Below are 24,440 nucleotides of genomic sequence, written 5' to 3'. Positions count from 1 at the left end.
AGGACAGAATGCGTGGTATATCAGTAATGAGAGGAGAGCATGTCTTAGTAGTGGTTCTTCGTGATGGATCCTGCATTCCTAAGGCATTGCCTATTGAAGATGTCCTCGACGGTGGGGAAGGTTGTGACCTTGATGAAGCTGGCTGACTCTACAACTCTCTGCAGCCTCTTTCTAAACTGAGCCTTGGAGCCTCCTTACCAGAAGATGATGCAACCAGTCCAAATGCTGTCCATTGTCCAACTGTAGAAATTTGCTAAAATCTTTGGTGACATACCAAATATTCTTAAATTCCCTCTGAAGTATAGCTTCTGTCTTATTCATGATTGCATCAGTATGTTGGCCCCAGGATGAAACGTTGATGCCCAGGAACTTGAAGCTATTCCAGAAACTCGAAGCATTCTTGATGATGGTATAACAGTGGTCAGGAGTGTTGGCTCCTCTGGTTCCACAGGTGATATGTTGGTAGTATATTTTTGGCGACCTTTTCAGCCTTTCCCCAGCAAAGGTCAGGAATGCATCAAAGTGTGCTGTCTCGTGGATTTTGGTCACGGTGCTCAGCGCCTCCACTGCCAGCTGTACTTTTGCCAGGGGTGGAAAGTACACTTCCTCCCTTCCTTCCTCTAGTTAATTGGTCCATATTGGCAAACAGTAAACTGATAAATCAGGCATGAACATTCATAGTGTTTGCAGTGTTTGAAACTGTTAATTTAGTTTTAATCAAAATTTGTGAGATTAAAGGAAATCTTCTGTATAAGTGAAGGTAAAATAACCTTTGGCTAAAAAAGTTAAAAGCATAATAAAGTGAATTAAGTTAATTAGTGATCCACCAATGTTTTCACTTTGGAATAATGAAAAACAAATACCTTAGTAAGTGTTTTGTTAATTAGATTGGAGCACATGTCAGTGTCATTTACACCCCACCATTTCATTAGCCAGTCCTAGATTACTCTGACAAAATTTTATCTTCCTTATAAGTTAATCATTTCACTAATGGTTTATTTAACAGTCACCATCATACAGTGGGTGAAGGTTGGGCATTATAATGATTTAAGATCCTTTTTAAATCAGAGTGATGCACCTGGATTCCATTAGAAAAGGTGATTAGACTGCCCAGAGCCATAACAGGAAAATTATTTCGAAATAACTCTAATTAATAATAGGAGAAAGTAATTTAAAAGTCCTGCATTTTGAGTCCATCTGGCATCAGTGATTAAGATACATTTCTTCGCCATTGGATGGTTTGAACCCAGACCAGGAATTAACGATGAGCATCACTATGGTGATCTGCTTAAAGTGATGGTACTCATTGTTCATTCTCCACTGCAAGCAGTTCTAATTCTCCATGTTTTGGAGAAGCTAAGGGCCATAGAAGTGGAAGCACTATAGAATTTCAGAGTCGGATTCAGATTTATTGATCTGGAGGCCTGTGATTAGTGGTGTGCCACAGGGATTGGTGCTCGGTCCATTGTTGTTCATCATCTTTATCAATGACCTGGATGATAATGTCATAAACTTGAACAGCAAATTTGTGGATAACACCAAGATTGGGGGCATAGTGAACAGCAAGGAAGGCTATGAAAGCCTGGATCTGGACCAGCTGGAAAAATCAGCCAAAAAATGGCTGAAGGAATTTAATGCAGACAAGAGTAAGGTGTTGCACTTTGGGGGCAGAAACCAGGGTAAGACTTACATGGTGAGCAGTAGGACATTGAGTAGTGCAGTAGGACACAGGGATCTGGGAATACAGATCCATAATTCCTTGAAAGTGGTGTCACAGTCAGAGCCATAAAAAACACTTCAGGCACATTGGTGTTCATAAATTAAAGTAATGAGTACAGGAGTTGGGATGTTATATTGAAATTCTATAAGATGTTAGAGTGGTCTCAGTTGGAGTATGTGTCCAGTTCTCATCACCTACCTACAGGAGTGATATCAATAATATCTGTGTGGTGCTATCAATAATATTGAAGGAGTGTAGAGACAAGTTACAAAGAATTTGCTAGGCGCATCAGAGAATGACAGGAGTTTTGATATGAGGCATATAAAATCATGAGGAACATAGACAGTGTAAATGCAAGCAGGGTTTTTCCACTGAGGTTGGGTGAGACTAGAACCAGAGGTCAAGGGTTAAGGGTGAAAAGTGGAATGTGAGGGGTACCTCCTTCACTCAGACTGTGGTGAGAGTGTGGGACAAGATGCTAACTGAAGTGGTGGATACAGGTTCAATTTCAACATTTAAGAGAATTTTGGATAGGTATATGGATGGAACAGGTTTGGAGGGCTGTGCGATTAGGCAGAGTAATAGTTCGACATAAACTAGGTGGGCCAAGAGGCCTGTTTCTGTGCTGTAGTACTCTATTTACATTGAAACATAAAGTGAAATGCTTCATTTGCACATACAACCAACACACCCAAGGATGTTCTGAGAAGTGTCACCACAAAACCTGGTGTGGCGTCAATATAGTTTACCCACAATGCTCGGCAAAACAAAAACAGGACACAACAAGTGACAGAACAACAAGAGCAAAACAAGCCCCTTTTCTCCCTCCCAGCCACTCACCCACACACGGCCCTCCAAACCCAGGGCAGGCCGTCTTCACCCTCCGACCTCCAGAGGGCTTGGATTCACTGACATCGAGCCCCTTCAACTTTTCCAGCAAGCCAGCAAAGTTTAGCAGATTAGGGGCTTCAGCAATTGGGCTTCGATGTCTCAACTTCCGATCGATGTATGGGCTTTGATCTTCGGTATCAATCCCAGGACTCGCCAATCATCAACCACTAGGGTTTAAACTCCGATCGTGCTGATTTACATACATAAGGGTTCTTTGGCCTTTGTGACTCCTGCCTGCATGGAAATGAACCAAGGGGGTGGGGCCACCAGCCCTCATCCACTCAACTCGTCCAGCCCAACATCCATCTATTGGTGTCACATGTCCACATCACTGCCCTTCAAATGTGGAGCAGAGGCTTAAGCTCTAGCCTGACCTCTGATTCCCCCGCATACAGTATTGTGCTAAAGTCTGAGGCACATATATATATATAGTGAGGGTACCTCAGACTTTGGCACAGTACTGTGGTAATTTTATGTATTGCACTGTATTGCTACAAAAATAAATTTCATGACATATGTGAGTGACGATAAGCAACACACACAAAATGCCAAAGGAACTTAGCAGGTCACCCAGCATCTATAGAAAAAAGTACAGTTGACATTTCAGGCTGAGACACTTCAGCAGAACTTGATTGTGAGTGATGATAAACATGACTTTATATTGTGGACTGAGTAGGAAGGGGGCAGGGAAAGGGGAATCACGGTTGGGAAAAGTGGAAGGGAGAGGGGAGGGAGTGGGAAACACCATAGAGACATTCTGTAATGATCAATAAACCAATTGTTTGGAATCAGATAACCTTGCCTGGTGTCTCAGGGCTGGATATGTCTGCACCCATGCCACCCCTCCGCTCCTGGCACTCCTTCTCTGCCATCTGTCCCACACCCCTCCCACAGCGCTCTAACCTCACCATTCCCAACATCCTCTGCTCCCGCCAGATTTATATACTCACTCTTGACAAATACAATACTATGCAAAAGTCTTGGGTCAACGTCGTGGCTATCCCTCGAGGTTGAGGATGATGGTCTTTATTCTGAAGAAGTGGCCCACAGAGTGAAGATGCCTGTGCGTGTATTTGTTTAACGTGTACTTTATGTTGCACTCCAGAAGCACACGATACTTCACAAATCAATCAACTGATTCCAATGGCATGGAAACCACGACGATTGGAGCTGATGGATTTGTTGCAGCCTTCATCCGCCTTCACAGCCGTTGAGTTCAAAGTAACTTTGTCCGCCTGTTCCACCGTTAAGGTCTTGGTTGGATTGTTCTTTGTCAGGGACCACACCCTCGACCTTACCACCATGAGTGACTCTACCAGGAGCATAGCTCCAGACGGCATTGATCTGGGGATCACAGGACCATACAAGCTTCTCCACCACGACAAGGTGACAATCCACGGAGAAGGATTGTTTTAGGAACCCTGGCTAGATATAGCATGCATGTCTAACACTTTTACACCGTACTATACCTGTCCCTAAACCCTAACCTGATTCTTAAATTCCCACTATTCTCCCAAAACATCTATACAATCCTAAAAAAAACTCAGTCTGAGCGACAACCTCAACAGAGGCTCCATCGGCAGGAGGAGAGCAGCACAACGCGCGTGCGCAGCCCTCCGGTGAAAAATGATATCGTACCTGTTAAATAGGGGCTGTGGACAATTCTGATTTGATGGAGAGGGACGTGAAAGCACAGAGGAACATCTGGAGAAATTTCTGAAACGCTCGTTCGCTGCTGTCGTTACTGCGTGGTTGGGAATCTTCCGGAGGGTAGGCCTCAAAATCCCCGGCTTTGCCTGCTGTTGGCAACCGAGATTGAGGTCGAATCGTTTGGATAGAGATGGCGCTCAGTACTCGATGTCGGAGAGCTGATTCAGAGGCTTGAGGTTTTCGGATGACTCAGAGATGGATTATGGTTGGGTGTGGCAGGGAGAGCTTTTCTTGCTTCTCCCGTTTGCGTGAGATGTGGGACATTTGAGAGACTTTGAATTTCTACTGTGCTCATGGACTTCTTCATCAAGTTATGGTATTGTTGCACTGTTGTAACTGTATGTTATATTTATGTGGTTTTGTCAGTTTTTTCAGTCTTGGTCTGTCCTGTGTTTTGTGATATCACACCAGAGGAAATATTGTATCATTTCTTAATACATGCATTACTAAATGACAATAAAAGAGGACTGCGTGTCTTCATAATCTAATCTAATCTTGACACCATTTTACTGTAAATTACCAATTTAGCAGACCTATCACCACAATGATTTCTATTCATTTACTGCTGTTAACATAACAAAAGCACTTCAACTCACTGAACATTAATGAACAAAATACTTCATGCCAAGACACATAAAAACATATTAGTGATATGATTAACATCTTAGAGAAAGGAAGTGTTTCAAGTACGTTGTAGAGGAGGAAAGGAAGATATAAAATTGTAAGGATGAAAATATAAAGCTTAGAGACTTTAGCAGCTGAGGCAATGATACCAACTGTGAAATAATGGTGGCTCAGTAGCATAATGCTCTAAAGTGCAAACAATTTGAAAATTGGAGTTCAATTCCTCCCAGTGTCTGTAAGTCATTTGTACGTTCTCCCTGTGTCTGCATAAATATATCAAAGTTTTTTGTTGATGTGCCAAAGATACAAAAACTTCTAATAAAGTAGAAATGCTGATGTGACACTTGCATGCTGGTCCCAGGACAGATCCTCTGATGTACTAATCCCAAAGGTACCATCTATTTTTTTATGATTGTCAATTATTAGAGTGGAGTCATTGCGTCAATCAGCATGGAAACAGGCACTTGTGCCCAACTGATCCAGGCTAGCCAAGATTCCCATTCAGCTAGTCTTTTTTTTTAAGTGTCTGGCCCATAACCTTCAGAACCTTTCCTCTCCCTGTACCGGCACAACTAGCTTTTAAAAGTTGTTGCTCCAAACAGTAACTGACAATTTTCAAATAGAAATATGACATAATCAAAAACCAAAATGTAAATTCCTTATCGAATAACATTCACCTCACCAGATGCAGTGTTTCACACTTCTACGAAGCCTTCGATATCTTAATGTGGTGTGATTGAATGAAGATTGGAAAACAACGTTTGAGTTTTTCATGGGTGCAAATTCAGTATTGTGAGGATTAGTGTAGTAGGGGTTGACATAGTGATCCACATGACATCATCATAAATTGTCCGGTGTTGATTTAAAGACAGCGTAAGAAGATAGACTACACTATAATGTGGACCTGATTTCCCAAGGCTCTCCAAAACAATGCTCTAACTGTTGGGCATTGCCCTTGACAATACATCTCAGGGTGAAGGACAGGTCTAAATTATGCAGCGATTATGCATCCACTGACCTCCACGGGAGAAGGGAAACAACATTAATTTATTTTGATATAAATAGGCCAGTAGTGCGTCCTTGTCCAACCACATAGCCATCATGACCATGAGAGTGAAACACAGCCTCTACTTCCTCAGGAATTTTTAGAGATGCACCATACAAAGGATCCTATCCGGATGCACCACAACCTGGTATGGTAACTGCTCTGCCCAGAACTGCAGAGAGTTGTGCGCACAGCTCAGCACACCACAAAAGCCAGCCTCCCCTCCAGATAAAAATCTACTGACTATAAACTATTGAATTCAAAATAGAAAGTATTGAATCTTATATGATAAGATGGATGTTTAATTTTCCAACCTTCCTTGCAATGGCCTTGCACCTTGGTGCCTACTTCCACTGCACTTTCTCCATATCGGTAACACTTTATTCTGTACTGTTACCTCAATGTACTAATGCGGTGAAATAATCAATATAGATGGCATGCGTAGCAAAGATTTTCAATGTGGCAGGAATAAACTAAGTTACCACATTTTTGCAAATGTCCAACAAACTATTTTTTCCCTGTTTTAAACCTGATAGTTACTGCAGGTCGGGCAGCATCTGTGGAAAGGAATGAACATCGAAGTTTCGGGCTGAGACCCTTCGTCAAGAAGAGAATTCATTCCTCTCCATAGCTGCTGCCTGACCTGCTGAGTTCCTCCAGCATTTTGCACGAGTTACTCTGGATTTCCAGCATCTGCAGAATCTCTTGTGTTCACATTGAGTTTGGTTGTTGTCACATTATGATGCAGTTGTAAGAGGTATCGGCGAGCTCAAACAGGGAATATTGTGTACGGTTTTGGTCAGCTTGTATAGGAAAGATATTATTCAACTGGAAAGAGTACAAAGATTACAATAATGTTGCTGGGACCCAACAGGCTGAGTTATAGTGAGAGGTTTGGAAAGCTAGGACTTTATTCTTTCATTATAGGAGACTGAAGGGTGACCTGAAAGAGGTGAATAAAACCGCGTGGGGCAAAGATAGGGTGAATGTAGACAGCCTTTATTCCCCAGGGCAAGGAAATCAAAAATCAAGGAGCTTTGACTTAAGGCAGAGGTGAAAGATTTAAAAGTGATTTGAGGGGGGGCAATTTCTTCATGCAGAGAGTGTAGCTGCCAGAGGAATTGGTTGAGGCATTTACATTTAAAAGGTGTTTAACCAAGTATATAGATTGGAAAGGTTTAGAAAGATATGGGTCAGATGTTGGCAAGTATGGTTAGCATTAGCTTAGGCTAGCTGAATTGGGCATCTTGATTGAATAAAGAACTGTACAGCACAGTACAGGCCCTTTGGCCCTCAATGCTGTGCTGACCTTTAAACCTACTCTACGATAAATATACTTTTCCCTCCCACATAGCCCTCTCTCTTGCCGCTACCTGTAAGGAATTTGTACATTCTCCCATTGACTACATGGATTTCCTCTGGGTACTCCGGTTTCCTCCCACATTCCAAAGATGTACCGGCTGATAGGTTAATTGGTCATTGTAAATTGTCCCAGGATTAGCGAAGTTTAAATTGGGAGATTGCAGGGTAGCACAGCTCCGAGGGCCAGAAGGGTCTATTCTGTGCTGTATCTCAGTAAATAAAATAAATTTTAAAATAAGTATTATTTCATCCATGTGTCTACCTGAGTCTCTTAATATATCTGTCTCTACCAACACCCCTAGCAGTGCATTCCCAGCACCCACCACTCTGTGTGGAAAAAAACTACCTCTGATATCCCCACTATACTTTGCTCCAATCACCTTAAAATTATTCTCCCCTTAGGCATGAATGAGTTTGGCTACGGGGCCTATTTCTGTGCTGTGTGATTATACACTGCTGCTGGGAGACAGTGTTCCAGGACTGAAAAGCAGCGTAAATGTTATCCCAGCTGGTGTGCAACCTAGAGGGAAAGCTGAAGGCATTGGCATCACTTCTTGGTGCTGGAGGTCACACTTCAATGAGGAGCCTTCAGAACAGCTTAGGCAGCACATCTTGTAAATGGCAGCACATTGGTAATGATAGTGACCAGAATAGGGCTTCTCCGTTCTCAAAATAGGGGAGTTTTTCCAACTTCCTGTAATTTCTCCCCCCCTCCCTCTTCTCTCCTTTTCTCTTCTCCACTCTCGTCCCCTTCTTTTCTCCTCACGTGCCTATCCCCTCCCTCTGGTGCTCATCCTCCTTCCATTTCTATCATGATCCACTCTTCTCTCCTATCAGATTCTTTCTCATTCAGCCCTTTACTTTTCGACCTATCACGTCCTAGCTTCTCAATTCATCACTCCTAGCCCCACCCACCTTCCTCCTCACCTGGCTTCACCTATCACCTGTCAGCTTGTACCACTTCCCCTTCCCCCATGTTCTCATTCTGGTTCATTCCCCCTTCCTTTCCAGACCTGTTAATGGGTTTTGGCCCAAAACGTCAACCGTTTATTCCCCTCCATAGCTACTGCGTGACTTGCTGAGTTCCTCCAGCATTTTGTGTGTGAGTTGATAGCTTGCTCTCTCCTGCTCCTCACCCCCCAGAATATTCAGTGAGTATTCAACGCAGGGTTTGTTGTCATCTGTAATTTCTCCTTTGTGTGTTGCTAGGCCATCCAGCCGCCCTCGTCTGCCGGGCATTCTTTGGGTACAGCTCAGTTAATCCCATCATTTACTGGATGAAAGGTGATAAATACATGGAGGAACTGGAGGACAATCAGATTAAGGAGAGTGAAATCAGGTATGGCTTATTTTACACGGATTGTTACTGAAAATGAAACAATATAATCTGTTTTATCTATACCTCATATTCCATCTGCGTAGCATCCAAACCTAACAGCATGAACGTTGATTTCTCTAATGTCTGGTATCTTCTCTAGCCCTCACTTTCTCTCTGCCATACCCAGTTCTGGCTCTTCTCTCGCCTTTTCTCTTTTTCGTACCTGCCTATAAGCTCTCTCTGGTGTCCTTCCTCCTTCCCTTTTTCCCATGATCCACTCTCCTCTCGTATCAGATTCCTTCTTCTTAGCCCCTTGCATCCCAGTTTTTCACTTCAACACCTTCCCCACCCACCTACCTTCTACCTCACCTGGTCTTACCTCTCACCTTCTAGATAGCACTCCGTCCCCACCCCCACCTTCTTATTCTGGCTTCTTCCCCTTTCCTTTCCAGTCCTGATGAAGGGTCTCAACTCTTTATTCCTTTTCATAGATGGTGCCTGACCTGCTGAGTACCTCCGGCATTTTATGTGTGTTCCTCTGGATTTCCAGCATCTCCAGAATCCCATGCATTTGTATAATGTGTTTTCTTTTAATACCAGCTGAGATTTCAATCATTTAATGATAATGAAATGGGATTCCCTGTGAAGTGATTTTACAATGTAAGATTTTCTTTAAATTGGTCCAAAATGATTAAATGGAACATATCAATCCTTGTCTTCAATGGTTATTGTTAAGGGATAACACAGTACCTATTTGTGATAGATCTGACATAAGTAGAATTGTTGATTATAAATCACATTTCTCTTGCCCCCCACCCCATGGTTCAGAAAAAAATATTTACTTTGTGCTCCTTCATATTAACTAATTTAGGGTTTGAACTAATTTGGCAGGGGGGGATGGGAACTGGAATGATAGAGCGGAGGAAGGGGAAAACAGAAATAAATCTAAGATAGTAAGCAGTAAAGATGTCAGGAAAGACAGGCAGGTGATGGGGCAGATTTGTAGCCATTGGAATGATTTGCAGTGCAATCAAAGCAAAAAGTACCAACTACTGGTCTTAAGGTGTTACACTTAAATGCACGCAGCATAAGGAATAAGTTGGATGATCTTGGCGATCAGTGAGACGTGGCTAAAGGATGCAAGTCTCTGGGAGCTGAACATCCAAGGATACACGGTGTATCGGAAGGATAGGCAGATAGACAGAGGGGGTGGTGTGGCTTTATTGGTAAGAAATAATTTTAAATCATTAGAAAGAGGTGACATAGGATCAAAGGTGCAGAATCTTTATGGGTTGAGCTAAGAAATTGCAGGGGTAAAAGGACCCTGATGGCAGTTATATACAGGCCTCCAAACAGCTGCAGTGATGTGGGCTACAAATTACAACAGGAAATAGAAAAGGCTTGTCAGAAGGGCAGTGTTATGATAATTGTGGGGGATTTTAACATGTGAGTGGATTGGGAAAATTAAGTCGGCACTGGATCTCAAGAGAGAGAATTTGTAGAATGTCTGCGAGATGGCTTTTTAGAACAGCTTGTTGTTGAGCCCACTAGGGTATCAGCTGTACTGGATTGGGTATTGTGTAATGAACAGGAGGTGATTAGAGAGATTGAGGTGAAGGAACCCTTAGGAGGCAGTGATCATAACATGACTGAGTTCGCTGTGAAATTTGAAAAAAAAGAAGCCAAAATCCCATGTGTCAGTATTTCAGTGGAGTAAAGGAAATTACAGTGGCATGAGAGAGGAACTGGCCAAAGTTGACTGGAAAGGGACACTAGCGGTAAGGACGGCAAAGCAGCAGTGGCTGGAGTTTATGCGAGAAGTGAGGAAGGTGTAAGACAGATATATTCCAAAAAAAAAGAAATTTTCGAATGGAAGAAGGATGCAACCATGACTGACAAGAGAAGTTAAAGACAAAGTTAAAGCAAAGGAGAGGGCATACAAAGAAGCAAAAATTAGTAGGAAGACAGAGGATTGGGAAGTTCTTAAAAGCTTACAAAAGGAAACTAAGAAGGTCATTAAGAGGGAAAAGACGAACGATGAAAGGAAGCTAGCAAATAATATCAAAGTGGATACTAAAAGCTTTTTCAAGTATATAAAGAGTAAAAGACAGGTGAGAGTAGATATAGGACCAATAGAAAATGATGCTGGAGAAATTGTAATGGGAGATAAGGAGATAAGGAGGAACTGAATGAGTATTTTGCATCAGTCTTCACTGAGGAAGACATCAGCAGTATACTGGACACTCAAGGGTGGCAGAGAAGAGAAGTGTGCGCAGTCACAATTATGACAGAGAAAGTACTCAGGAAGCTGAATAGTCTAAGGGTAGATAAATCTCTCGGACCAGATGGAATGCACCCTTGCGTTCTGAAGGAAGTAGCTGTGGAGATTCCGGAGGCATTAGCGCTGATCTTTCAAAAGTCGATAGATTCTGGCATGGTTCTGGAGGACTGGAAGATTGCAAATGTCACTCTGCTTTTTAAAAAGGGGACAAGGAAGCAAAAAGGAAGTTATAGACCTGTTAGCTTGACATCGGTGGTTGGGAAGTTGTTGGAGTCGATTGTCAAGGATGAGGTTACGGAGTACCTGGAGGCATATGACAAGATAGGCAGAACTCAGCATGGTTTCCTTAAAGGAAAATCCTGCCTGACAAACGTATTACAATTTTTTGAGGAAATTACAAGTAGGCTAGACAAGGGAGATGCAGTGGATGTTGTATATTTGGATTTTCAGAAGGCCTTTGACAAGGTGCCACACATGAGGTTGCTTAACAAGATAAGAGCCCATGGAATTACGGGAAAGTTACATACGTGGATAGGACATTGGCTAATTGGCAGGAAACAGAGAGTGGGAATAAAGGGATCCTATTCTCGTTGGCTTCTGGTTACCAGTGGTGTTCCACAGGGGTCTGTGTTGGGACCGCTTCTTTTTACATTGTACACCAACGATTTGGATTATGGAATAGATGGCTTTGTGGCTAAGTTTGCTGATGATACGAAGATAGGTGGAGAGGCCGGTAGTGCTGAGGAAACAGAGAGTCTGCAGAGAGGCTTGGATAGATTGGAAGAATGGGCAAAGAAGTGGCAAATGAAATACAATGTTGGAAAGTGTATGGTTATGCACTTTGGCAGAAGAAATAAATGGGCAGACTATTATTTAAATAGGGAGAGAATTCAAAGTTCTGAGATGCAACGGGACTTGGGAGACCTCGTGCAGGATACCCTTAAGGTTAACCTCCAGGTTGAGTCAGTGGTGAAGAAGGCGAATGCAATGTTGGCATTCATTTTTAGAGGGATAGAATATAGGAGCAGGGGTGTGATGTTGAGGCTCTGTAAGGCACTGGTAAGACCTCACTTGGAGTACTGTGGGCAGTTTTGGGCTCCTTATTTAAGAAAGGATGTGCTGACTTTGGAGAGGGTACAGAGAAGATTCATTAGAATGATTCCGGGAATGAGAGGGTTAACATATGAGGAACATTTGTCTGCTTTTGGACTGTATTCCTTGGAGTTTAAAAGAATGAGGGGGGACCTCATAGAAACATTTCGAATGTTGAAAGGCATGGACAGAGTGGATGTGGCAAAGTTGTTTCCCATGATGGGGGAGTCTAGTACGAGAGGGCATGACTTAACGATTGAAGGGCGCCCATTCAGAACAGAGATGCGAAGAAATTTTTTTAGCCAGAGGGTGGTGAATCTGTGGAATTTTTTGCCATGGGCGGCAGTGGAGGCCAAGTCATTGGGTGTATTTAAGGCTGAGATTGATAGGTATCTGAGTAGCCAGGGCACCAAAGGTTATGGTGAGAAGGCAGGGGAGTGGGACTAAATGGGAGAATGGATCAGCTCACGATAAAATGGCAGAGCAGACTCGATGGGCCGATTGGCCAACTTCTGCTCCTTTGTCTTATGGTTGTTACGTACCCCGTAACTCAGTTGCCAAACCAGCAGAAATGGAACGCTTGTTGGAGTCTGGATTACTAGGAACTAATAAAGTTTTATTAAAGAAATAAGTAATATAGTACACTAATAGTAAGGATATAAATGTAACAGGTTAGCAATGATAATACACACGTATACACAGAACTATGGTAATAGGAATCAACCAAGCTCTATCGCAGTCCAGGGGTAAAATGATCAGTCTTAAGTGAAGCAGAGTTCAGTTCAGTTTAGTGCAGTTCGCAGTAATCGCTGTTGTCGTACCGTTGGGGAGAGAGAGAGAGAGAGATGCAATTTGGTTCAGGCAGACCTTTGATGTCTTCGCAGTTGGTTTCAGGCAGAACCTTTTATGTCTTCTAATCCCCGCTGTGCTCACCGACTGTGACCCCTCTGTTCCGGATACGATGGTTCTTCCACGGTGAACCCGGCACCCAGGCAAGGGCAGAAACACACCCCAGGTTCCCACTGATCGTACCTTTACACCCTGTGAGCCTCTGGTCGGTTCCCACGAACCGGACCTCCAAACTCCCACCACTTGTGGGGGTACACTTCTCTTTCCAGGGACTTGTGGTCTCGTGGTGTGTTGCGTGCCTTAGCAAACCTGCTCTTTTTATCCCCCCGCTGGGGTATCAACTGTCCATCAAACTTCAAACAATTCAGGTTCAAAGCAACCGGTCTGTCAATGTGTTTCTTTCTCGTTAATCTCTCCCTTTGCTCTCATTAGCATTTTGAATGTTTCTCCATTGTCTTCCGTTATCTCTCTCATTAGCATCATCCATCCGGTAACTCTGCTTGGTGTCACACATGACATGGTCTTATGGTCTTATTAACCTTGTTTATTTATTTATTTGTTTGTGCCTTTAACAATCCTATTCCAGTTGACGGGCCTGAAATAATTCAGTTTCTAATTTTCTTGAACGATCCTCAACCACTAAAGGCAAGTATGCAGGACAACATGTGGGCATGCTATATTGGCACCAGAGCATGGTGACAATTGGGGCTGCACTCAGCACAATCCTTGGACTGTGTTGTTCATTGACGCAAATGACATCTTTCACTATGTTTCGATATTTTGATCCTTGATAAGTAAAGCTTATCCCTGAAGATCTTTAAGATATTGGAATCTTTAAAGATCTTTATCTTTAAGATGTCGGACAGGGCAGTTTGGTTTTGGGCAAACATTGCTATGTTTCTTTTCCATGGTGTCTCCAAGAAGGAGGAATAGATTAGCATTGAATATCTGACACAGAATGTATAATTATGCTGCCTAACTTGCTGAGTTCCTCCAGCACTTTGTGTATGTTGCTTAAGATTTCTGGCATCTGCAGAATCTCTTGGCTTACATGTTTGAATTTATGGCTAACAACCCCTCCCCCCGCCCCCAACCGTGGAAACCAAACACCAATTAAGAAAAGCTACACATTTGGAAATGAAAATATTGAAAATATAGTCAGGGTAATGAAAATATGTAAATATGGCTCTGTATGTCTCTTTCTCTCTCTCTCTCTATGTGTATGTGTGTGTCCGTCTCTGTATGTGTATATGTGTGTGTGATTGTGTGTGCGTGTGCGTGCATGTGGGTGTACGTGTGTATCTGTGTGTGTGTGTAAGTGCATGCATGCATGCGCTTGTGTGCATGTGTGTATCAGGACTTTACTTAGAGGAAATACTCTGGTATGTTGGATGGAAGGAGGAAGAGTTAAAAGATGTGTCATGGTCCCGACCATTAATTCCCCATTTTCTCCTAATTCCCTTTGATTGTGCCGTGGTGCCAACTGTTAATTCCCCATTTTCTCCTAATTTCCTTTGATGGCGGCACACCTGGTTTTCATCAAGACCTGCAGCATAAGAACCCCAGCTTTACACCCACTAGTTGCCAAATCATTGGTTTTGCCAGTTTGGTGATTAACGTTTCCCGGCCGCTTAAGGTTGTGCTTCTAAGTGTTGCTTCAGTACCGAGATTTACCTGTGAAACTCAATTTCTTCATGTCAAGATAGGTTCTGCCTGCCTCCTGCTTTCCTGCACGCCCTCCTGTTTGCCGTTCAACGCTCACGCCCGCATCTGCATCCTAACTCAATCTCCGTGCCTGCGTTTGGGTTCGCCTTGTTCAACAAGATGATGCTGAGGTTCAGGATTTGCCAGCGTGATGCTGCTTCATGAAAATGTTGCAGTTCCAGGGGTGCCCAGCAACACTCACCCTCAGGACAACATGGTCTAGTAATGCACTCAGTGGTCAAAAGGAGCATTGGAATTTGGTCTGTATCTAATGTGGGAATATTAAATGTGTCAGTTCATAAATACCAAACAGTGAGTTGTTGAATTTCAGGAGTGACATAAAATGACAGCTATTGCGTTTCATATTTCGTATTTCACATTTGCAGCTTTGAAATTTACTAGGGCACAGGATTAAATTGTGAACAATTCAAACAAAATGCTGGAGGAATTCAGCAGGTCTGGCAGTGTCTATGGAGGGAAATGAACAAATGCTGATGAAGTATCTCACTCTGAAATGTCGAGGGTTCAATTCCCTTCAGAGGTGCTGCCTGACTTGCTGAGTTCCTGAAGTGTTTGTGTGTGTGTATGTTACTTAAGATTTTCAGCAGCGTAAAAATCTCTTGTGTCTTCATGATCAAACTTAAGGACCCGCTGATGGAAGCCAAACACCAGTTAAGAAAGGGTACACATTTGGGGTAATGAAGATATGTATACATAGCTGTTGCTAGTTTTAGGCGAAGCTATATTGAAATAAGATAAAGCAGAAGAAATGTTGTGTTGTGACTGACCTTTGTTGTACCTGAGATATGAGATTTATTTGCCACTAGTTCAGAAAGAGGCAAACACTCCACTTCATCAGTAGTTCATCCTTCAGCATGTATATCAATGCAATGTAAGTGGCTGAGAGTGGACGACAAAGTTTGCTGTTACAAATCCTATTACTGTCATTTCAATATTGAATTTACAGTGTCACTTGGCAGACAAGCAATATCTGGCAGTAAACTCAGAACCTTAAGCTGAATGAAGTCAAACCTTGGGATTGACAGCCTTTCAGAGGACAGTCAAGAGTTAAACTTATTGCTGTGGATGACAGCAGACAGGGAGGGCAAGTTTTCTTCCCAAAAGGACATTTATAAAAATCTATTAATTTAACAATCTCCATTACTGAAACTGGCTTCATTCCAGATTCATCTTACTACCCAGATGCTGTGGTGGGAATTTGATCTCATGTCTGCAGATTAATATTCAAGACTGAATTACTTCTCCAATAACACAACTCTTACACTTCCAAATCCATGCATGGCCTGCAGCAAGTTCTGGAAAGTTTACCCTGTGCTGCATGGATATCTATTAACAGTATATCTGATTCGAAAACAAAGGTACTACCCTGCTCCCAGCTCATGGATTTTAAACAAGAGAAAATCTGCAGATGCTCGAAATCCAAGCAACATACACAAAGTGCTGGAAGAACTCAGCAGGCCAGGCAGTTATTTAGTGAAAGAGATACAGGGCTGGAGAAGGGGGAATCTGATAGGAGAGGACAGAAAGCCATGGAAGAAAGAAAGGGGGGAGGAGCACCAGAGGGAAGAGATGGGCAGGTAAGGAGATAAGGTGAGAGAGGGAAATGGGAATGGGGAATGGTGAAAGTGGGGCATTACTGGAAGTTTGAAAAATCGATGATCACACCATCAGATTGGAGGCTACCCAGACGGAATATAAGGTGTTGCTCCTCCAACCTAAGTATGGCCTCATCGCAACAGTACATGAATCCATGGACTGACATGTCAGAATGGGAATGGGAAATGGAATTAAAATGGGTGCCCACTAGGAAGGTGCTCGGCTTGTCTCACAGACTTAGTTTCAATTACAGATCTGTCAGATATATGCTTGTCACACCAGTGTTGTATAATATTCCCATTAAATCAAGAACATGGTATTATTTCATTACAATTTCAAGCACTGCCAGTGAGAATTGATCAGTGGTCTCTGCATGAAAATTCTGAAATCTATAAGAAGCCAGGAAACAACGACTCTCTCCCCACAACTGCTTGAAAAAGTCATCGAACCAGGTTAATTAACAACTTCCAGCAAGGAATTAGATAGATACTGTACTTGAATGGAAAAGCATTCTAGTGCTATGAGGGAGGAAAAGGGCATTTTTAATCCAATGGACTCCAGTTAATTGGGACACATCAGAACCAATTCATTTGGGCTCCAATTAGCCATAGTTTTCAAGGATAATCAAGGATTATCTGCCAGGATAATCAAGGACACGACCCACCCAGCCAACACACTGTTCATCCCTTTTCCCTCAGGGAGAAGGCTCAGGAGCTTGAAGACTCGTACTGCCAGATTTGGGAACAGCTTCTTTCCAATTGTGATAAGACTGCTGAACGGATCCTGACCCGGATCTGGGCCGTACCCTCCAAATATCCGGACCTGCCTCTCGGTTTTTTCTCCATCTTTCTTTCCATTTTCTATTTTCTATTTATGATTTATAATTTAAATTTTTAATATTTACTATCGATTTGTACTCCAGGGAGCGGGAAGCGTGGAATCAAATATCATTGTGATGATTGTACGTTCTAGTATCAATTGTTTGGCGACAATAAAGTATAAAGTTTTATGGAAATAGTTAAAAAGCATATAAAAAAGACAAACAACCATTTAACTGAGTAACAAATAATGTATTTACATGAAATACAAACAATTTAGAACATTAACAATACTACTACAGTACTATAAAACCATAATTCCTAATAGTTATTGATGGAGGAATTATATGCTGCCATATTTTTGCTGTATATTACAAACTGTATTTTGATTGATTGTAAATGAACAAAATCAGTGCATGCACCTGGTGCAGATAATGGACTTCCTTCATACAATGTTTTAGATCTCCAAATCTTCCAAATGTTCATTTTCGTTGTAATATTTGAGCTGATTGTTGATACTTTCACTTGTTACTTGTTACATACACCTGTTAGGGTGCATTCTCCAGACACCTTATAAGGTAACCGTAGCCTTCAGCCAGGAGCAGATGTCATCGGGTGGTTCCCAACCTTCACAGAGTGTTTCGACCCTTAACCACGACACTCTCCAGTTGGTGGGCTGGCGGTGGTGGCCAAATCACTGCCCATCTGCTCCTGGCTTCCAGCTTCCCTCCTCTCGCCTACTCCAAATCCAACAAGAAGCTCGTTCTGCCTCTTCCTCCATCCTACGAGCTGCTTGTTTTTTGCTCCTTTTGTCCAGGCCCAGAGCTGACAACAAACGCCATTGCTGATTTGGCTGGGGAACCTCTGCAGCCGATCTCCACAGGGAACAACCATGCCTGCCATCCCTTGTCTTTGCACTCCTGCACTAAGGGCTGGTACTTTAAGGCCTTTCTCTCGTGAGCCTCTTCCCATCCCTCCTCCCACAGCACAGTCAGCTCAACCAGAATTATTTTCCTGTCTTCAGTTGACCACAGTACAATGTCTGGGCGTAGGGTTATGTGCACCACATCCAGGAACTGCAACCTTCTTCCCACATCGACCCTCATCTCCCAGGACCTGGCCGTTAGCAGCAGATTAGGCTTTGGGTGTTTGGTTACGAAAGGCCTGGCTCCCTCTTTGATGAAGGTGATGGCCTTCCCCAAATCTGTGCCAGCCGTACTCTTCTTGCATCTCTCTCGCTCTCGTGTGTCAGCAAGAGCCAGAAGCACCTTATCATGGCTCCACCTATACCGTTCTTGAGTTAGAGCTGTTTTACACCCAGACAGTATAAGAGCCAGTGTCCCCTTTTGAACACAGGGCTTACAGTTCGGGTCCTCTCTCAGCCCCCATGCATACAGATGTAATGGCGAAGGAAGGGTGTCACACATGAATCGCAAGAGGAAGGAAGTACGGAAGGGCTCCAGTCTCCATAGCTCTGCCCATGAGATCTTGAGCATTTTGTCCAGGCACCCTGGGACCCTTGTTCCACTGCCTTTGACATCCATTTCTCTTCCTCACGGATCCGTACTTCTGCCTGTACCATGTCTCACCTGTTCGTTACACTTGCGTTTCCCCACTGCTGGAAGTGAACTGAGCCGAGGCCTTGCCACCTGACGCAGGGGTTGCCAATAATATCTCACAGCTTCAGAGAACACATTGCCTGCTTCACAGCTGCGTTGGCTGCCCACTTACACCCAGATCTGGTTGTAATGCCTGCTTGCTTTACCAAGACGTCATTGGAATCTCTCAAGCTTAATAAGACTCTGCATTTTGCCACCTTGAATTCCTCCACTACAGATGACAGGGCAACCTGCAGTTGCCCAGGTGGAATGTAGAGGCCCACTGAAGAGAAGCTTGGAGGAACTCCCAACCATCTCTGCAGGTGCTTGTTGGTTTTCCTCTCAATACCCTCTACGGCAGTCATGGGGAACTCATAGAGTGTGAAGAGCCAGAGAAGCCTGGGCAGGAGGCCGTATTGGTACAGCTAGGTCTTGAATTTACCGGGAAGTCCGGATTTGTCAATCTTCTTCAGCCATTCGTCTGTCTGCTTCACAGCATTGGTGACATTGGCCCCATCTGTCAGTGACACTTTAAACCAGGGGTCCCCAACCTTTTTTGCACCGCAGACCAGTTTAATATTGGCAATATTCTTGCGGACCTGCCGATCGGGGCGGGGTGTTCAAGTAGGGTTAAACTCACCTCAACATGTCTTTTACAGTTAGCGTTGCCAACTTTCTCACTCCCAAATAAGGGACAAAAGTTGCAGTCAAATCCCGGGACACTTTACCCCAGGAAAGACTACCATGACCATGAAGCCTTGCGCGGGCACCTGTGTGCACATGCGTGACTTGCACATGTGATGTGCGCATGCATGTACGTGCCAATGTTTTTTCCCCACAAATCGGTTTTGCCTTTATCTTCCCGACTACACTGTACATACATTATTTCTAGTTTATATAGGCTGTGTATTTATCATATCATTCCTGCTTTTACTATATGTTAGTTTTACTTATTTTCAGTTTTATGTGTTATTTGGTATGATTTGGTAGGTTTTTTTTGGGTCTGGGAATGCTCAAAAATTTTTCCCGTATAAATTAATGGTAGTTGCTTCTTCGCTTCACACCATTTCGGCATAAAAGGTTTCATAGGAATGCTCTACCTTAGCGGGGGAAGTATGGGACAAGGGCAGTCCCATATGGGACAAAACAATTTAGCCCATTATACGGGATGTCCCAGCAAATACGAGACAGTTGGCAACCCCATGTTCAAGTTCAACAGTGCATGACAGGGAATGAGGAAAGGTGCAGCTGACTCACATCGTTTCCTCGCGGCCCAGTAGCACATGCTTTGTGGCCCAGTAACAGTCCACGGCCCAGTGGTTGGGGACCGCTGCATTAAACCACTTCCCCAAGCATTTTATCGGGTGACCTTCGATGGAAGGGATGACTTCACCCTGAACCTGGAGGCTAAACTTGCTAGTAACTTTGCCCTTTCTGATCACCATACACCTGGACTTCTTGGCCTTGAAGGACATCTTTGCCCAAGTGGCTACATTGTCCAAGGTTTCCAATACCCATCTTGCTTGGACATGTGACACAGTTGTTATCGTGATGTCATCCATAAACCCTCATAGAGCCAGCTGAATAATGCCCGACTCCAGCGTCGGGCCGCGGGTTACATCTTCTGCTGCTGATAATAGGAGGTTCATTCCCATAATAAATAGGATGGGGGAGATGGTGCACCCTGTTGGAATCCCCTTCTGGAGGTCCTGCCAACTAGTTGTGAAATGGGCTGATGTAAATCTGAGTTTGAATCCTCCTAGGTAGCTGGTCTCCAATAGCCCACTGGGAGGTAGTAGTGGTCAAGTACTTCTAGGATGAGGTCATGTGGTATAGACCCATAGGCGTTCGCGAGGTCTAACCAGAAAACTGTTAGGTCGCCCTTTTTCTGCTTGGCCTCACAGATCAAATAGCTAATCATTGAGGTGTGTTCCAGACACCCCGAAAAGCCTGGAATACTGCCTTTCTGGATGGATGTGTTGATATAGCAGTTCTGCGTCATGTAAGAAGACAGCCTTCTTGCAAGCACAGAAAAGAAAATTTTACATTCCACCTCCAGGAGAGAAATTGTCCTGGACTGGGCAATTGTGGAAGAATCCTCTTCCTTCAGAATAAAGCATCCCTCTACCAATTTCCAACTTGATGGAATAGTACCTTTGGCCCAGATCTTTCTCATGACCTTCCACAGCCTCCGAAGAAGTTTTGGTCATTTCTTATACACCTTATAAGGTATGCCACTTGGGCCTGGGGCAGCTGATGCTTTAGCTTTCCGGATGATGTCCTGGATTTCCTGTCATGTAGGCTCCTTCACATTCAGCTCAGTTGATGGTTTTTCCAGTCTACGCACAGCCCAATTGGTTCCCAGTCCCTGACCCCTCCATGGGTCACTGTGTGCCTCCCGCAGGAACTCCTCTACCTCTGGCTTCGAGCTGGATAGTATACCAGGTTTTTGTTGGCTGAGAAAAGTCCTGATGAAGCTGAATGGATCTCTCACAAACTGCGCTCGCCGTTTCTCTTTCTTCCTTCTTTGCTGTCGTAGATGTTCCGCCCTCCGGAGTTCGCTCAGCTTTTTCCGCAGCATACTGGTTAAGTCCTTGATACCTTCTTTTTCAGCTGGTGAGCTGGTTTTAAACCTCTTGTTGAGAATCTTTAATTCACCTCTCAAGCGACGACCCTCCCTTTCCCTCCTATTTGGTTGCCATGGTAACTCGGGTTGGCTTCTCCACTCCATTGGGCCAAATCGTTCCTTCACTAGATTATACACTATGGCTGTGAGTGAGTCGATTTTTCTGTGTACTGGACCTGTTAAGGCAACTTCCAGGATGCCGTCTTCATCATCATCGAACTACATCCAGGCGACGTTGTCTGATGATCCAGGCTATTTGATCCTGTCTTTCCTCGACGAATGGACTGGGGTAGCCGAAGAGGAACTCACTTGGTCTATTGTTTGGTGCTGAGGCAAAGAGATCTTCAGCTCTGTGGGGTGCTTCCTGGCTGGAATTCTCCTTCGTCTCACTGGACACTAAGTCCATGTGCTGCACTTGGGTCACCAATGATCCACATCTGGATTTGCTCTGGTGTATCTTGAGCCCTCTGATGTTTTTGCAGACTTTTCCACAATTTTTCGCAATTCCTCTCCGGTCAGTGTTGTTTGCTTTAGCTTCCTCGTAGTTGTGTTTCCTGTCCTGGCCATTACCATGACCGTCCCGTTGCGTCTCTCATCCTCCCCCGCCCCCCCCCCCCGGGAGACTCTGGGGGTATTGGTCTTCCTATTCAATTGTAGTTTGGTCGAATCAATTCTTTGTAGTTTCTAACTTGTTGAAGCAGTGAAATCATTTCAATTTTGGACCTAGCCGTTTCTGGCCTTTCCAAGCCTGAATGCTTGAAACTGCAGTGAACAAAACGGTTCAGAATTGACATACTGCTTATTTCTCAGCAACTATCAGTGACAAAAAAATCACTGTTTTTAACACAGTCATGTAACTGACTCCATTTAATATCTCTGCTTTATGCACAATGTAATGTTTAACGGCCACACATTTGCACACGACTGAAGTTACTTAGAAACTGTTTGGCAGCAGTCCCCTGTCCCATTTAAGCAGCATAGTGTCCCAAATAAACAAAAGAAATCCCAGCTATTTTCTCTATTAGTTTTTGTTCTTTAAGTGTTGTCCCAGTTAAGTGATTGCTTCGATTAGCCAATGGCCCAATTAATGGCAATCAACTGCATTTGAGCAATTTTAGAAAAAGTCAAAATGCACGCGCGCGCGCGCGCGCACACACACACACACACACACACACACACACACACACACATATACAGGTATACACATGCATGCAAATAGATATACAGTATATGGAAACACATGCAAATACATACACAAACAGGTAAGCACATATAATCAAGACACATGCACACACACATACATATGAACACAGACACAGTAATGAAGTAGACGCCTTTGTGTTATGATATTGCATTCTAATGCAGCATTAAGAACAGATTTCAGAAAATTTGATTTTTTTTTGAATTAATTTGACATCCTACTATGCCTGTGCTAAGTTACCAGTATCCCCACAGATTGATGTGTGTGGTTCATCTCAATCTTAAATCTGTGGAATGTATCACTTGACTGTTGCAATATTGGAAAACCAACTTAGGTGCCGTGCCCACTTGTCAGAAAGCAAGCTTTACTTTCCGTCCATTCATGGAGAGTAATTGGACAAGATTTCCAATGGCCATTCACACAAAATGCTGTAGGAATTCAGCATGCCAGGCAGCATCTATGGAGAGAAGTAACCAGTCAACATTTCGGGCCAAGACTATTCACGAGAACTGAAAAGGAAGAAGGAAGAAGCAATGGCCATTTTCTCTGTCCACCTTAATTATCCTGCATTATCAGCTCTCTAAGTAGCTCAGGTGCAGGACAATTTATCCCCATGACACTAATTTGCTAATCTCATTATATCATTACACTGGCTACAATGCAATTATTTATGTTTATTTTTCTGTTGTGCCTCTATAGTCCCGCTCTTTGAGTGTAATGAGACAGTGACCTGTTAGCTAACTGGATTAAAGCACTCCCCTTTGAACAGAGAAACTGCAGTCAGAATCAGAATCAGGTTTAATATCCCTGACTTACACTCTGAAATTTATTGTTCTGCAGCAGCAAAAATTACAAAAATCTATAAGTTATAAAATACAAAATATATAAATAAGTAGAGCAAAAGGAAAGCGAAATAGTAAGGTGGTGTTCATGGGTTCATGGACTGTTCAGAAATCTGATGACAGCGGGGAAGAAGCTGTTCCTGAAATATTGAGTGCATGTCCTCAGGCCCACATCCCAAGACATGCCCGCTTCTCATTGCTACCGTCAGAGAGAATATACAAGAGCCTGAAGATGCTCCACAGATTCACTACATCTCTGTTCTAAAGAGACTCTGTAAATGCTGGAAATCTTGAGCAACACACCCGAAATTCTGGAGGAACTCAGTAGGTCAGACAGGATCACGCGAGGGGTATTAACCGTTGACATTTTGGCTAAGACCAAAGGTCGACAGTTTATCCCCTTTCGCCGATGTTCTCTGACCTGCTGAGCTCCTCCAGCATTTTGCGTGCGTTGCTCAGATTTCCAGCATCTGCAGAATCATTGGTGTTATTAAAATGATAACTTGGTGCACGAACAAGTCTAGAAGATATCCTGCTTTTGGGGATTATATCAGCATCTTGCAGCCTCCTCATGCTGAGAATCTGAAAAAGACATCAAATGCAGAGTCAAGTAGCAGATGCTTACCTATTTGTTCACGATGGTTCCGGTGTACAAATATGTAAGCGTTTATTTGACTGCATTGCACCATTCTCAAATCAAAATAGCATTCATTAAAATTTCATGTCAATAAAATAAACATGGCCTACTGAGTGATGGGAATAAACTGAACTGATCCCTTATTCAGGAAAATACCTGACATCCTCTTCCTAACTCCTAAATCTTCCGTGCTGGTAAACTGTCACTCAAGCTGAAGTGTGCACAGTGTGTGTGGAGTTGATTATTGTACATCACCCATTGATTAAAGTGGAAATTTGTTGGTTTTCCAATTGCACCCATTTGATCACAGTGAAGATTCTGACTTCGTGCAAACTGTCATCAATCAGTCTGCTCAGCAGTCATCTCTTCAGCTATTGATGGCTTCTCTACAAAAGAGGGCATATCTCCAAGCTGAGGCCTTATAAGGCATTGGTCAGACCACATTTGGAGCATTGTGAGCAGTTTTGTGCCCCCTTATCTAAGAAAGGAGGTGCTGGCACTGGTG

General features: G+C 43.4%; 1 protein-coding gene across 2 annotated transcripts in view; it reads left to right on the top strand.

Annotated features, from left to right (window-relative positions):
• il1rapl2 (interleukin 1 receptor accessory protein-like 2) overlaps positions 1–24,440 on the top strand; it is a 1,302,096-nt gene that overhangs the window by 1,206,878 nt on the left and 70,778 nt on the right. For both annotated transcript variants that reach the window (XM_063061139.1, XM_063061140.1), the window contains exon 7: positions 8,562–8,691. In XM_063061139.1, the coding sequence (XP_062917209.1) occupies positions 8,562–8,691 (130 nt within the window). The remainder of the gene's footprint in view (positions 1–8,561; positions 8,692–24,440) is intronic.

This window comes from Mobula hypostoma, chromosome 10 (genome assembly GCF_963921235.1).
Source record: "Mobula hypostoma chromosome 10, sMobHyp1.1, whole genome shotgun sequence".
Lineage (NCBI taxonomy): Eukaryota > Metazoa > Chordata > Chondrichthyes > Myliobatiformes > Myliobatidae > Mobula > Mobula hypostoma.
Note: the sequence above shows the minus strand (reverse complement) of the source record. Positions and strands in the feature narration are given on the sequence as shown.